The sequence below is a fragment of the Gadus morhua genome, chromosome 21 (genome assembly GCF_902167405.1).
Source record: "Gadus morhua chromosome 21, gadMor3.0, whole genome shotgun sequence".
Taxonomy (NCBI): domain Eukaryota; kingdom Metazoa; phylum Chordata; class Actinopteri; order Gadiformes; family Gadidae; genus Gadus; species Gadus morhua.
The window spans coordinates 10,654,145-10,668,262 of NC_044068.1; the positions used below are offsets into that span (position 1 = coordinate 10,654,145).

At 42.6% G+C, this 14,118-nt stretch overlaps 2 protein-coding genes across 2 annotated transcripts; one reads left to right on the top strand and one right to left on the bottom strand.

The window, feature by feature from the left end:
• The first annotated feature begins 2,173 nt into the window (after positions 1-2,173).
• LOC115534369 (NF-kappa-B inhibitor alpha) lies at positions 2,174-4,683 on the top strand. Its single transcript, XM_030345296.1, has 6 exons — positions 2,174-2,491; positions 3,041-3,146; positions 3,297-3,504; positions 3,629-3,717; positions 3,868-4,122; positions 4,253-4,683. Exons 1-6 carry the CDS (start codon positions 2,238-2,240, stop codon positions 4,280-4,282), a joined length of 942 nt encoding a protein of 313 aa, XP_030201156.1. The 5' UTR covers positions 2,174-2,237; the 3' UTR covers positions 4,283-4,683.
• Positions 4,684-5,982: 1,299 nt separating this feature from the next.
• psma6b (proteasome 20S subunit alpha 6b) lies at positions 5,983-12,827 on the bottom strand. Its single transcript, XM_030345297.1, has 7 exons — positions 12,631-12,827; positions 12,042-12,136; positions 11,663-11,744; positions 8,490-8,645; positions 7,547-7,725; positions 6,661-6,755; positions 5,983-6,208 (listed from the first exon to the last, which is right to left on the bottom strand). Exons 1-7 carry the CDS (start codon positions 12,704-12,706, stop codon positions 6,151-6,153), a joined length of 741 nt encoding a protein of 246 aa, XP_030201157.1. The 5' UTR covers positions 12,707-12,827; the 3' UTR covers positions 5,983-6,150.
• Positions 12,828-14,118: the final 1,291 nt, after the last annotated feature.

The following is a 14,118-nucleotide window of genomic DNA, read 5'->3' on the forward strand; positions in this document are numbered from 1 at the left end:
GATTAAACAATGTCTGAAAGCAAGAGACTGGAAATGTGAACTGAAGGCTCATGGCATTAATTACACACACAATACAGGTGTTGATATATTAGGGGCCTGTTGTGGGTCTCTTTTCTTGTATGTTTGTGTGTGTGTGTGTGTGTGTGTGTGTGTGTGTGTGTGTGTGTGTGTGTGTGTGTGTGTGTGTGTGTGTGTGTGTGTGTGTGTGTGTGTGTGTTTGTGTGTGTGTGTGTTTGTCTATATGCGTCCTTGTGCGTGCACGTGTGTGGTTATGTGGTTACCTGTGCGTGTGTGTGTGCGTACCTGCCAAAAAGGTTTGGTTGTTTGGATGTTCTTTCAGAATACGGTTGCTATGCAACGTCTTATCGAGGTAAACAAGGTGGCCCATTGGGGCTTTCAGTACAAAATGCCAGGGAGAGGCATTCAGGAAAGCACTGGCACGCACCTTGCAATGAGGGCATGTTTCAATCATGTGATCTGAAGTTCCACAAAAGAAGTTCATGCCGCTTGGTTTTTCTCTTCTTGACAAACATTCTAGAATAACCAAGTAGACCGTTGTTATTGTTCTTATTATGGTGAAAAAGAACCAAGATGGCGGCTTTGAATGTGAAACCTTCCTTTATAGCTGAATGTTTCTAAGAGCTTCACAAAACAAAACAATATCTCGCTACTGCATTTCCCCACATCTCTAAATGGTACACAAGACTTCAAAGACTGCAAAGACTGCAAAGAGAAATACCAAAATATAATAAATGCAAAAAGGAAACCATTAGCATAATTATTCTTTTTGCATTATTGTAATTGTATTGTCTCATTCAGTGCATTTATTGTTTACCTCTCTCTGTAAATGGCAAGCTATACATGTACTATATATTCCCGCAAAACCTTTCAAGCTGTGCAATAATTAGAGTTGGGAAATGCTAGGCTATGTGTGCAGCTCTGTTCCAGGTGGGTAAGTAGGCCTACACAGCCTGGTGTTTATGGAATGCACCCCGTTGGCTTCCTAAGGGAGTATCCATTAGGACACCAAAGTATGTTACCCTCTGCCCTTGGTTCACGCCCCAGTGTCTAAACACTGTTGACTATATGCATAGAGGCTATACAACATACTGTACATACGATATGATGCACTTTATCATATGATACACTGTATATTAAGGTCAGAGATAAACAGGGTTTGGGGTAAAGTAAATATAATTAACCTTGAGATTGGAATGAGGGATTATTTTAATTGCTCCCGTAAAATAAAGAGTAAACTGCTGTATTCGCAGAGCCGGACGGATTTTATTCCATTGCAACATAGAAAAAATTAAGTGTTTTAAGCCGAAATTAAGCCTCAAACATATTGCAAGTGGTAAAAAAAAAGCTTATGTGAAAACACTTACATTTTCTGCCCTGACTGCTGCACATGCAGGGTATGATACATTATGACTCATGCATCTTCCTCAATCCCTTAGCATTTTAATGGTAAAGGGCTTTGCCATCACCCATGATGTTGACGTATGCATTAACGTTTTTGAGTAAATGCGTCAGTCCAAATGGACTTTTATCTCAAAGTATTTTTGAGTATTAGAGTTTAACGTGAAGGTGTATCATCATTACAGGAAAAACAAATCGAACCCTCTTTTTATGTTTAAAAATGAGAAAGTTAAAAAAAAGGGCATGCGGTTAACTGGTCCCATAGATTAAATTCATTCCGGGCTATTTCTGCATAATGTATTTGTATCGGTTGCAGTATGAAAGGTTCTGGAAATAGATTGAGAGGTGCAAAAAAATAAAGTATAAAAGTGAGAATACAGATAAATAAGTAATGCATGAGTGTGACTGCCCCCTCTTAAAATGTGCCACTCTTTCAGCTAGCGGATGTGAGTATACATCTGAACTCAAAATGCAAGTCCCTGACTTTCCAGCTGGGACAAAAAATAAGTCCCCAAGTAGAAGGGAAATCAAGTCTGGGGTAATCTCACTCATTCATGTTCATTAGTACTCATTCATTAAAATATATCTGCCCCCGCCACCTCCACGACACACGGGTTTCTAGGTCCCCTTTGAGGGGGGAGGGGGGGGGGGGGGGGGGTTTCACACCAGTCAGTTGTGTTTTTCTCCCTCTTAAAAAAAAAAAGTCAATTGGAATTCCCCCAGGCTCCGCCCCTCGCAACATATAAAGCCTGCGCGCCTCTCTCAACGACACATCATTCAGCCCTGGACTTTCGACTTGACGCATTTACTTTTAGCGTATGCTGCAGTCGCGACTCAATATGGACTTCTACAGAGTACCAAACAACAACCCGATGGATTACAACGTTGATAACGTGGAACACAAACAAGTGAAGATGTTTCCTTGCCAGGAGGATCGCTTCGACAGCGGCCTCGATTCTTTGAAAGAGGACGATTTGGCCAACGATCTGGCGGAATTAAAAGTCGTTCATTGCGAACCAATCCTGGAGGATAACGAACCATGGAGAAATGCGGTGACAGAAGACGGTGACACGTAAGTTGAATATCCTATCTATTGTACCGTTTTTGTTTATAAAGAGCTGTAAAAACAAATCCTGCAAAAGATAACAATGCGCTGAAATAAAGGCCTGAAGGGTTGCATTGTTTTTCTGCACGTTATTTCGGCTCACGCGCAAGCCATATTGAATTACTTTTGGATGCAAGTTTGGACACGACGAAGTCGTCCCAAATAAGGTTTTGCAACAAAGCGATGGTTGGATGAGTGCACTGCGTACTAAAGACCTTGTACTTTGGCATAGAAACCATTATGGGCGGTGCCTAGAGTGCGCACAGCTCAGTCAGGAAAGTCCCTGGCGCTCCGCCAGCAACTGATAAAGCATCAGATGTTTAAAGCCACAACTGGTGGTGGAAATAACCCGACAAAACTCCACTCTTGCGAAACGAGCTTCTGGCTTTGTTCTTTTTCTTCTTTTTCTGTCTCCCTCTGTGACCACTTCCCCCTTCCCCCCATGAGTGTTTTTTTTTCATTTTTTAGAAGTGGACTATTTTTTTAACAACATTTTCTCTTTCTCCTCCACACCAGGTATCTGCATTTGGCCATTATTCACGAAGCCACGGAACAAGTGAACCAGTTGATCAAGCTCTCCCACAACCAACCCTTCCTCAATGCACAAAACCTCCAGAGACAGGTAATGCAAACCCCCACTCCTTGGAACACAATTTTTTCTGCAAACAATAATTTTTAAAAAATCCACAACAGCAATCAATCCAAATGAATATGACGACTGGCTGCTACATTTCTGCAAAATCTTTAACCAAATCCCTGTTCTCTCCATCAGACGGCGCTTCACTTGGCCGTCATCACAGACCAGCCCCAGTTGGTGGAGAGGCTACTGAAGGCCGGCTGCGACTCCCGGCTAGCAGACGAGGACGGCAACACGGCCCTCCACATCGCCTGCAAACGGGGATCGCTCCACTGCTTCAGTGTACTCACACAGAACTGCCCACACCAGCTCCCCTACCTCCTCCCCCACCCCAACTACGATGGTACGTTGTCGGAACCAAGTTCTCCACTCACGAATAGCGTAGTTCACATTCAAGCCACCAATGTGAAATGAGTTGACCCTGATGTGTAACTGACCCCCCATTATTTTTATTTTTCACTTCACAGGACACAACTGCCTCCACTTGGCATCCATCAACGGCTTCCTCTCATTGGTCGAGAGCCTGGTCCAGCTCGGAGCAGACATAAACGCACCGGTAAGCGTTTCCTGAAACGCCATATCGCTCACCCATTTCTTTGGAAGAACCGGAAACTGAATAATTCCTGACTTAAACTCTAAAAATTCGAAAACTAAATGCACGTCAAGACAAGTGGAACTAACGTTGCCCCTTTATCATTTCTCTCAGGAACAGTGCAGCGGTCGCACGGCGCTCCACCTAGCTGTAGACCTCCAGAACTCCACCCTGGTACGCTGCCTGCTTTCGCTGGGTGCCAATGTGCACAGCATCACATACGGCGGGTTCACGCCGTACCACCTGACCTACGGCCGCCACAACGAGGAGATCCGCCACCAGTTGTACGAGCGCACGGCACAAGAGCTGCGGGATCTGCCCGACAGCGAGTCGGAAGACTACGACCGGGACGATGCATCCGACGAGGAGGTCAGTTGCAAGTTCAGTTCAAATCCATCCAAAACGTGTAGGCCTCCGCAAAATATTCGAATATCTTCCGGAGCACGATCATTTATTTTATTTATCTGTTCCTAACGGCATTTTCCTTTTCGCCCAACAGATGTACGATGACATCAAGTTCGGAAAGTAGAGACCGTTCCACCATCTGCTGTGTGCGCGTGTCACAGTGAAGCTGCTACAGGATTTCCTTGCCCAGAGTCCAGGGGGATGACCACCATTGGTCTGCCATTCCTCCTCCCAAGAGCCGCAGGTCCCTGCGAAGACCCATAGAGCCGGTCCTGGGACCACATCATGAGAACCGAGATGGTGTCTGACCGGGGGCCAATCGGGGCCCACCCGTTGGAACAATTTTTCCAAATCGAAAAACAATGATCCACGACACCTCAAAGACATTGGCCTCTGACGGGCTAATATTTTTTATATAATGTAAATACATAGATATATATATATTTTTTTTATGTGAATACTTTTTATTGTAAACACTGAGTCAACGTGAGATCATACATGAATTAAATGACTTATAAATATACACCTTCTGCCTTGGTACGTCTTTATTTCCTTCTCAACTATTCATTCCCCACTAGTCATTTCTGTAGGCCTGTTCTTAAAACATAGGCAACCCCAGGTTCTGGTTAGTGCTACCATATTAAAATAAAATCTCCACATCCGGTATGACATGCAATTCAGTAAGAGGGAGAGAAGAGTCACAAATTTATGAATCTCATTCCGAACATGCCGGGGTTTCCTAGTTGGGCGAGGCGTGGGTCTCTTGAGTCACACACTTGTAAAACCCCAGGGCCACATTAAGACGAACACTGAGTACAGAAGAACTAACTCATTAACCAATGAGTAATGGGCGTTTTAGAGCATACATTTTGGCAAGAGAAAATGTTGTCTTAGGCAAATCGGGAATTCTTTCAGTCATCGTGACCTGGAAACAAGCCTCCTCTTTAGTGGACATGCCCCAGAAATCTCCTTGTGTGTTTAGTGAGATCTGGGTTGTATTCAAGTGGCCTAGCTGTCTACACAGAATATCAATGTTATCTTCCTCATTGGCCGTCAAGAGTCCAGGGGGTGAGTTTTTTCAATAGACGTGTAAATGTTCCGTTATTTTTCACGGCTATAAACATTAACCGGGACAGTAGACCTGTATTCATAAGGTGGGGGATTTCCAAAGAATGTGACTCAACCTTGTCCTCAGACAAAGCCTCATGGTTCCCGTTTCACAGCCTCACAGGTAACCTGTTCCTCAGCAGATACAAGTCAAGGTGGTACTTTGCAGAACATGAGTCGGAGACTTCAACAATGGAGGCAAGAACAGAAACTGACGTGGAAGGGAAAAAGTCCCCACAAGTCATTTCCTACATCCCGAAAAATTCCTGAAAAGGGATTTTCTGCATGCGTCATATCTTTAAAAAGTAGGGCATGAGGCATAAGACATAGCAGGGGGAAGAGTTTTAATGCCATATAAGAGGACTGGACTGAATGATTCAGTCCAACAGTTACAGCTTGTCATCTCACATTCTCCTAAAGTGGAGTGGGCACTCTGAAGGCAATAGAAGAACATGAGTGGCACCAGAGAGAAAGGCCGGCTTTCGTAATGATTGGCAATTATGGGTCATTGGTTTGCAGAAACATTTTCTAGTTAAATTACCACATGATGTTCAACAAAACCACAAGAACCAAAAAGATCAGTCACTGAGTCAACATGTGGAGAAAAAAAAAAGAATTTCAAGCTTACACAATGTTTATGCAACCCATTCTAGGGAAGTCAAAGTAATTCGCTACAATATATTGCTTACACTGAGTTTTCAATAAAATACACATTCGCAGAATCTTTACTCCAAAACGTTTTTTATTGTTCAATGAAACAGCAGGGGGTTAATGTACAGCAAAACAAAGATAACACCAGTCTTCTTTTCTGGGGGGTGGGGGAGACTACAAATCCCATCATGCTCTAACTTTATCCATCAGGGTCATACAGGGTGTTAGCTTCGCTCAGTCCCGCTCTGCGAGGGCCACCAAGTGGGTATCCACTTCAGCCTCAGTCAGCATTCTGAAACAACAAAAACGAAGATAACACTTCCGTCCTCATTTCCTGTAGTACTAAAGAAAAGTATGACTGAGGCGATGTGGATAGTCAATTGACATTATAGACCAATGCTAGTTTTTTTTTCTTACTCCGACATGTCCAACATATTCTGACTGTTCAGGGCATAGTAAACACGTCATCATAATTAATTTAAAAAAAAGACAATTCTCTGTATAATAAGTTGACGTTGAAACCATGTCCATCTCAAAGAGCTAAAAAATGAATAATCATACATCAAAATTTAAGTTTAACTACTCAGTGCAGAATACTAAAAAAAGGAGGCTTGGAATGTCAGTGGAAAAAGAAAAGTACTTTTAGCCTGATACATACTTTGTGATTGTGCATTTTCCTATACGCCTGGCCCCCATTAAAACACGGGTGGTAAACCCCAGTTAATGTTCATGGTGGGCCCTCACCTGAACTTTGGGTCCTGGATGGTGACCACGCCAACCTCCAACTCTGAGGGTTTGAAGTCAATAGACAGAACAGTTGACAGGCAGGATATTGCCGTCTGCAGGGAGGGTCCAAGCGAAACAGAAAGGGAAATAAAGCACAATATACAGTCAACTCCTGGGGAGGAAACCACAGGGAATTACAGAGCAGGTCAATAGGGCACCTATGTTTAGTTGTTGTTTGTTGATGAACCTCATTTATAAATTGTTAAAACCACCTACAATACCAAGGATAGAATCCATCTCTTGCCAAGATCACTAGGACTACCCCTTTCCTTGCTGCATTTCTTCCATTATCAACCGTCTTTGCATTTAAATTCTACTTTAGGCATTTAGCAGAGGTCACTGGATTTTACTTTTTAGATAAATATCATAGTAGGTATGCTTAGGCCTCAATAACCACGAAAATAAAGGAAAGTAGGCCCCTCCGAGTTTGGCCCTATGACCCGGTGTGTCTGAGTGGCCGTGGGGGCGCAGACACTAGGCTGAGCTCTGAAGCTCAACCCATAGGGGATGCATTGGGACTAGGGGTTGGTGAAAAATATAAATCATATTATTATTATTATTATTATTATTATTATTATTATTGGATTCTGAATCGATTCAAAGCTTGCAAAAAAACCTTTGTTCGTTTACGTTGATGCATTCAGTCGAGTTAACTTAGAGTATAACCACATCATTTTATTCACCCTTTACTGTGCTTTCATGCCATATTGGCCACACCGCCTTTCTAGGCGCACTGGAGAGGAAATTAGCATCCCTAATTAATGAAGCTAAATCGACCGAACCAAAAGAGTCACACTCTCTAATCACAACACAGGGTTTGAGCTAGACAGCGTTATTCTCGTACCTCGATGGTTTGCTCGAAGGTCCAGTCCAGCTTCTTCTTCACTTTCTTCTCCAGGAAGCTGGTGGCCTCCGTCTGCTTGACCCCGGCCGCGGTGGCCTTGAAGCCGCAGTAGTAGCCGGCCGGGTCACACTTGTACACCTGTGCGCCGTGCTCCGCGTCAATGCCGATCATGATCATGCCTGGGGGAGAGACAGTTCAAACCCTTCCACCACTCACTTGTGGAATTTTTTTTTGGGGCCGTGAGCACGCTCGACAAGTTTAAACATTTAGCTCTAAATCTAAACTCCTACCTACCAAAGATAGGTGATCATTCCCCATTCCTTTTTACCACAGAATCATGACACAGCTCAACGCGTATCATCTGGAGAAAACTACGCAATGTGCAAATTGTTGTTGCCAAACATGTTATTCCCGCCAGCAGTTGTTGACTCCTTCCCGACATAGTTGATTTCTTATTGCATATTTATCAAGAAACCCTATGATACAGTCTGGGTTATTTAAAGGGAGTCTGAATCTGACCCACTACCTGTACTTCATCAAGACCCTGTATAACATTCTAACCTTCCTATGAGTGCAGCTTAAATTGTAATTTTTGCGAAAACTGAACCCAGGGTCTTTTTCATAAAATAAGCCCCCCAGACACTGTTTTGTATCAAGAGGCAAGATTGTTAAGTTAAATTAATTGGAACCTCCATCACATAATTTACGATAGCCGGTAATCGACTTGTGTTGACTTCCTGGAAACAAGGACCTACCGGTTATTTTATGGGGCTTCCCAGAAAAGACCCTGGGTTAAATTTTGGCCGGAACTACACTTTAAGGCCCAATCCCATTTATACTCCTTACCCCTCCCCCTTGTTTTGAAGGGGTAAGGGGAAGGGGTAGAATTGGGATTGGGCCTAAGAGTCCGATCTGCAGACAGAAAACAAAGGGGTGTCCTTACAGCAGCCCAGGGGCCTCATCTCAGCGTTCTGCGTGTACACCTGCGAGATATCTGCCATCCTCTTGCACAGCATGTCCACGGGGATCTCGTAGCCGTACTTGTACTGCCAGTTGGCCGCCTCGTAGCGCGCGCGCTGCACCTGGGACCTGCCGTCGGCTGGGGTCAGAGGTCGAGAGTGGGTTGAATGAGGTTAAGGCAGAAAATATTTCACAAACTTAGCCGACAAGGTTGAGTGACATTCAGAGTTCTTCTGTGAACTATAATTTGATTTATTTTCTGGTAAAAACACAATCTGATTGTATGCTGCCAAGTGACACAATAGCCGGCAGTGATGAGGGCTTTATATTGAAGGGGCCGGAGCAACATGACGTTATTGGCCGTAATGCTGTGCGTCATCCATAAGACCAGGTGCAACCACACAGAATATAGCATTCCTCTTTAGAGAATGATATGCTGATAAGAAGAATTGCATAATTTATTTGGAAATTCACTAAAAAGTTTACTCAATGTTTTTACGTTATCGTAGGGCTGGGTCGTATGGAGAATGCATTATCACGAGAATCATGGGACAACTAAAAGAGCCTTGATAAATATCTTGATAAGCTTATTTAATCAAAATAACATTCCTAAATGGCCAATTTAAGCTTATTGCATTGACGATTAAGGAATGGTAAAGTATGGTATCAGACTAAAACTAGTTTTCCTTTCTGACGTTTCAAACATCATGTTTTGATAATTTGAAGGTCACACTGGTTCATCCTAACATATTTAGACTATAAAAGCCCTTCCATTCATGGCAATACAATACCATATTTTCTACTTGTTCTCCTGAATAGTGCTTCTGTTCAAATTCATTGAAACATTGCACATTAAACCCTTATGCCATGCGTCTTATTATCAAATTAAGTGGGTCGCGTTTCCAATGAGAGCACTCGCACCGGGGGCAGATTTCAAACACTGCACAAAACCTTGCCATGCATCACAGTGCTTATATTAAAAGACCAACCAGTTTGCGTTTTCCTTCGATTAAGCGGACCAACAGTATATCAAATAGCAACAGACTTCCCTCACCCAGCACTCAGATATTGTAGTTCAAATTTTTTGAGTAATTCAAATAAACTTAAAGGTTGGGTAGGTGATTCGCTTTTTTGGCCATTTTTGCAAAATTACTTGAAATCCTTATCTTAACCCGCTTACAGCCACTGAGTTAGAAGTACTGACATGAAAATTAAACAAGTCAATCATCTATGGAACGGGCAGGGCTCAAAAAACTCCAGCCAATCATTTCCATTGCCACCGAGTTGCATTGGACAGTAAGTACGTCAATCAAACGGTCGTACTGCACTCCCCCTCCCCCGCGCGCGACCCCTTCGTGCAGTACTCGTGACCCAGAGCTCGTGACCCAGAGCAAGCTCCTGTTTGTTGTTAACCTGCGGTAGCTACTGGAACTAGTTAATCCACAATTGGACCTAGCAGTAGAAGACAATTTCCATGGCAGACAAGACGCCACCATCCCCACCACCACCACCACCAGCAAAGAGAAGGAAAACTCTTTTTCAGAGAGTAATTGATAATAAAAACGCTGAAAGAGAAAAACTGAAATCAAGAATAATCCTAGGCGCTGCTTTCGAACGTTGGCGGCAACTGAAGGACGAGAAGGGTCTAAAAACCGATGCTTGTGTGGCAGTTGACCTAGTTTCAAAGTTTATACCGTTTATACTCGGTAATACCGGTGTGGAGACGAGTGTATTACTCGGTGTGAAAATGTCCACACCGCGGCAACCCTAGTGAAAACCAGGACTTCCAATACAATTATATGAAACAAACATACATTTTCTAAAATAGATTTATGTGACCGTTTAATGTTTATAACATCTGGTGCAACCATAGCAGCGAGAACGTATTCTCAGCAGGGGGTGCTGGGAAAAAAATAACTCAGCCTGCACTAGACTCGCAACTCGTTACATTGATAAAAAAGATGTATAGCAGCGCAGCTCAATTACACCAGTGCATGCGCGCACAGTTGAAAATCGATCGTTCACATCCAGCTGCTCACAGAACAAGTTTAGCGCACCACCGCTACCCTCACACTTTTTCACATAACCTTTTTTCAGCACTAGGTCATATGAGCATTAAATAAATGCTGCGTCTCAAAATGCCTTGGACAGCAGCGAGGATGACTCGCTTTGCCACGGGCCGAAACAGTGCGGAGCGACCACAGCCAGAGCGAACACAGCGGGGCAGAGGAGTGTCAGGAATAGTCTTTGGTGTACACATCAGTACGGCCTATTTGCACTACTGTTTAGTGGCTTTGCAGTGTTTTATTCGATGCCTTTTTATTTTCGTATATTATTTCAATGAATACAATTTTTTTATTCATAAAAACCGGATCTGGTCTTCAAATCTTTTTTCCAAATATAGGTCGTCTTACAATGGGGTTTGTGTTTATATTCGGACCAATACGGTACAGCGGGCGCTCACATGACGTTAAGCATTTCCTGGTGTATAATGTGACGCTTCAGAACCTAAAATCCCGTTTCTCCCCGTTGACACGACAACACATAACCGGCGTTTTCAGAAATCTCCACTTTGGCCGGAGTTTTTAGAAATTATCGTTTTCTGTGATAAGACAGGGCCTCGGACAGGGGGTGTTGCAGCACCCCCAGCACCCCTACTTCCCGCGGTACTGGGTGCAACTTACAGCTGAATGTAGTGCCATGTTGTTAAACGAAAACCTACGCTAGCCTGGCTCGCTCTCGCGCATCTCTGTTCGCGCTCGTGCATGATTGCGCGTCCAGGTACTTGGAATGGGTGGAGTCAGAGTCAGCGTTGAAGGAGAGGGGGTAGGACCATTTGAGTTGTGTATTTTCAAAATCTGCTGGCGTTTCGCAAATCACCTACCCAACCTTTAAGGATGAACCGTTTCAGAAATAAAAGGGAAAAACGTTCACGCCTACTAAATGTCTGTCTTGAGGGCCCTTTTTTTGGATGCTACATGGCAGGGCTGGAAAGGAGCACGGTGGCATCCTCCACTATAATATTTATTTTTTAAGAATCCTGTTATACAACATCTGCATCGGAAACATGCTAATTGAACGGGGCTCCGTCGATGGGATGCCTGTTGTATTCCGTATGAACAGCATTACAAACAGAAAGCCTCAGTCACTTCGTACCTGTCATCCCAGACATCACACACCCAATGTTGTCTGTTATTCTGTAGAGGTGGGTGACTGTGGACGAGTCCAGGAGCTTGTCCTGGAAGAAAAAGGATGTTTTTAACAGTGAAATAACCCACTTATTTGATGGTGAAAACTATAATTCAATGGAATCAATGAGTATGTAGTGTTGAGACGATGGGGTTCATTATATGAACACAGTTGTCTCACTGAATTAGATTATAGATAGTCAGATGCTGAATACTGTTGTGTCCAAATCAAAGCAAGCAACGTTGACATGTAGTCAAGGGGCTGGTGAAGTATCCCACTTGTTCAAGAGTTAAATGGAACTATGGCACAAGCGTCGTCTATGACAGTTCTCTGAACACCTACTTACTGGAACTTTTTTCTGTGTTACAACAACTGCACAGTCTTTTCCCCTGACTGCTACCGATGTGAGTCCACCTTGGTTGATAGCTTTGAAAGCATATTCTGTAATCAAAGAAAAACAAATGAATGGGATTCATTGTTAAGGGTTTGGAGCAACAACAGCCGTATCAATGCATGTCACACCGCGGCATAATTACGTATAGTAGTGTATTGTAGCGAATAAGATATGTTTTATAACAGTGAATAAGCGACGTTTATATAAACAGTTTACTTCAATGTTGACATGAAAAGTACAGCAATGCATCAGCTCACCAATTCAGTTCAACACGCTAACAAGCTAACTAGCACTCTAGCTGAATGTGTTGTGTTCAAATCATGTTGACATCTTGTATCCATAGTTATGACAAAGGATACACGCAACGTTATAATTGTCTTACAAATATAAACAATGTGTTGATGTTTTAGCGAGGAGTTTCGCTGTAACCGAATTGCATGTTAGTGCGTAGCCACAAGCTAAGCTAAGCGAACCATGACAGAGCATTTAGCTAGCGAGCTACAAAGAACCGGCTCGGGTGCGTTGAGGTCCACGCGCTTACCGACTTGATAGAGCCTTCCCTCGGGAGAGAAGATCGTAATGTGGCGATCAAACCCTGCACTAGATCCACGAGACATGTTACTATCTGCCGTTCACCAAATTCTCACAATATGTACTTTACAAAACAGACCACTTCACTCGATTCATGCAGACTATTTTTACCCGGAAGTTCATCTATCCTCTTCCGGTGTGAGATGAATATATCATATTTCATACTATTATATTAATGACTATGGCTCAGCAGGGAGTATAATTATGTAACTATTTTAATCTTATTTATTTAAAGACGAATGTGTATCTATCTTTTCTTGATCCTTCTTTGATATTTTAGATAATTATTCATACATTATATGGCTATAATAAGATCCTACAAAACCATGATTCTGCAGAGCATATTACATAATCTGACTGATCTAGATAAAGTTTTAAATCCAAAAAAGCATTTTTTTTTAATGCTTCAACTAGGCCCACAATCACAAAGCATGTCTCATTCACCACATAGCCAACTTTGTTTCGAAGATACAAACACCCACTCTATTTTATTCTTTCTTCTGCAAAAAAATACCAAAATGTGAAAAGAAGTAGCAACATTTGTCGGCATCTTGTATAATGAGATTTCCCAAAGGTGTGAATAGGCCTACAGACCGTTTTATGTGAATGAATGTGTGATGTTGTGGATGTGATTGGTAATACCCCCACCCATGTTCCTTGCAAAAAGAGGCCATGGAAAGTGACTTCTGCAACTGTCTGGGGTGTTGGGGTTTCTCCACTGCTCTCTAAAGATATTTTGCCCTTTAACAAGCCACATAAAACTAATGTTTTCCATATGTACCAGCATTCAAAGGGGTTGAGTAATGGAGAACGCATTTTTTTACTGTACATTGCTCAGAGGCTATGTTGCGAAACAAAAAATGTTACAATTATATTTATTTTAAACTTATGTTAGGTTAGAGAACTAATACATGAAAAGGTATTGTAGGCATTTCAAGAACTTCAAGTTACTTGAATTGTATACAGGTTTCTGGTTTGCATTTTTTTTTCATTTCAACCACAGTTCCAGGAAGCTGAACGACAGCAGTGAAATCAAAGAAGGCTTTATCCCAAGTTTAAAAGTACAAACCGATAGATTAAAATACATAATAAATATAGACTAAGTTGTAGACCTGTCATTCCCAATACCATTTTTTTTATTAATCTTATCTACTGTTTATTTTTAATCTGCCACTATCTCTGTCCATCTCCTAAAACTGAGCTATTTCTGTTCATTTCCTGTGACCTACCAGCCAAAGAGTTACCACAGAAACTAGCTTTGTGTTCCACTGCAGCATATTTCATACTATTCAACAAATGGGTCAGGAAGTATGAAATCCCCCTCATGACCAAGTTTAACACTATAGCACCTGCTACACTCCGAGGCCTTGTGAAGGTGGTTGTGTTATTTTGACACATTTTCGAAAGCACCAGTCAGTGGGATGGGTGTGGTAAAAAA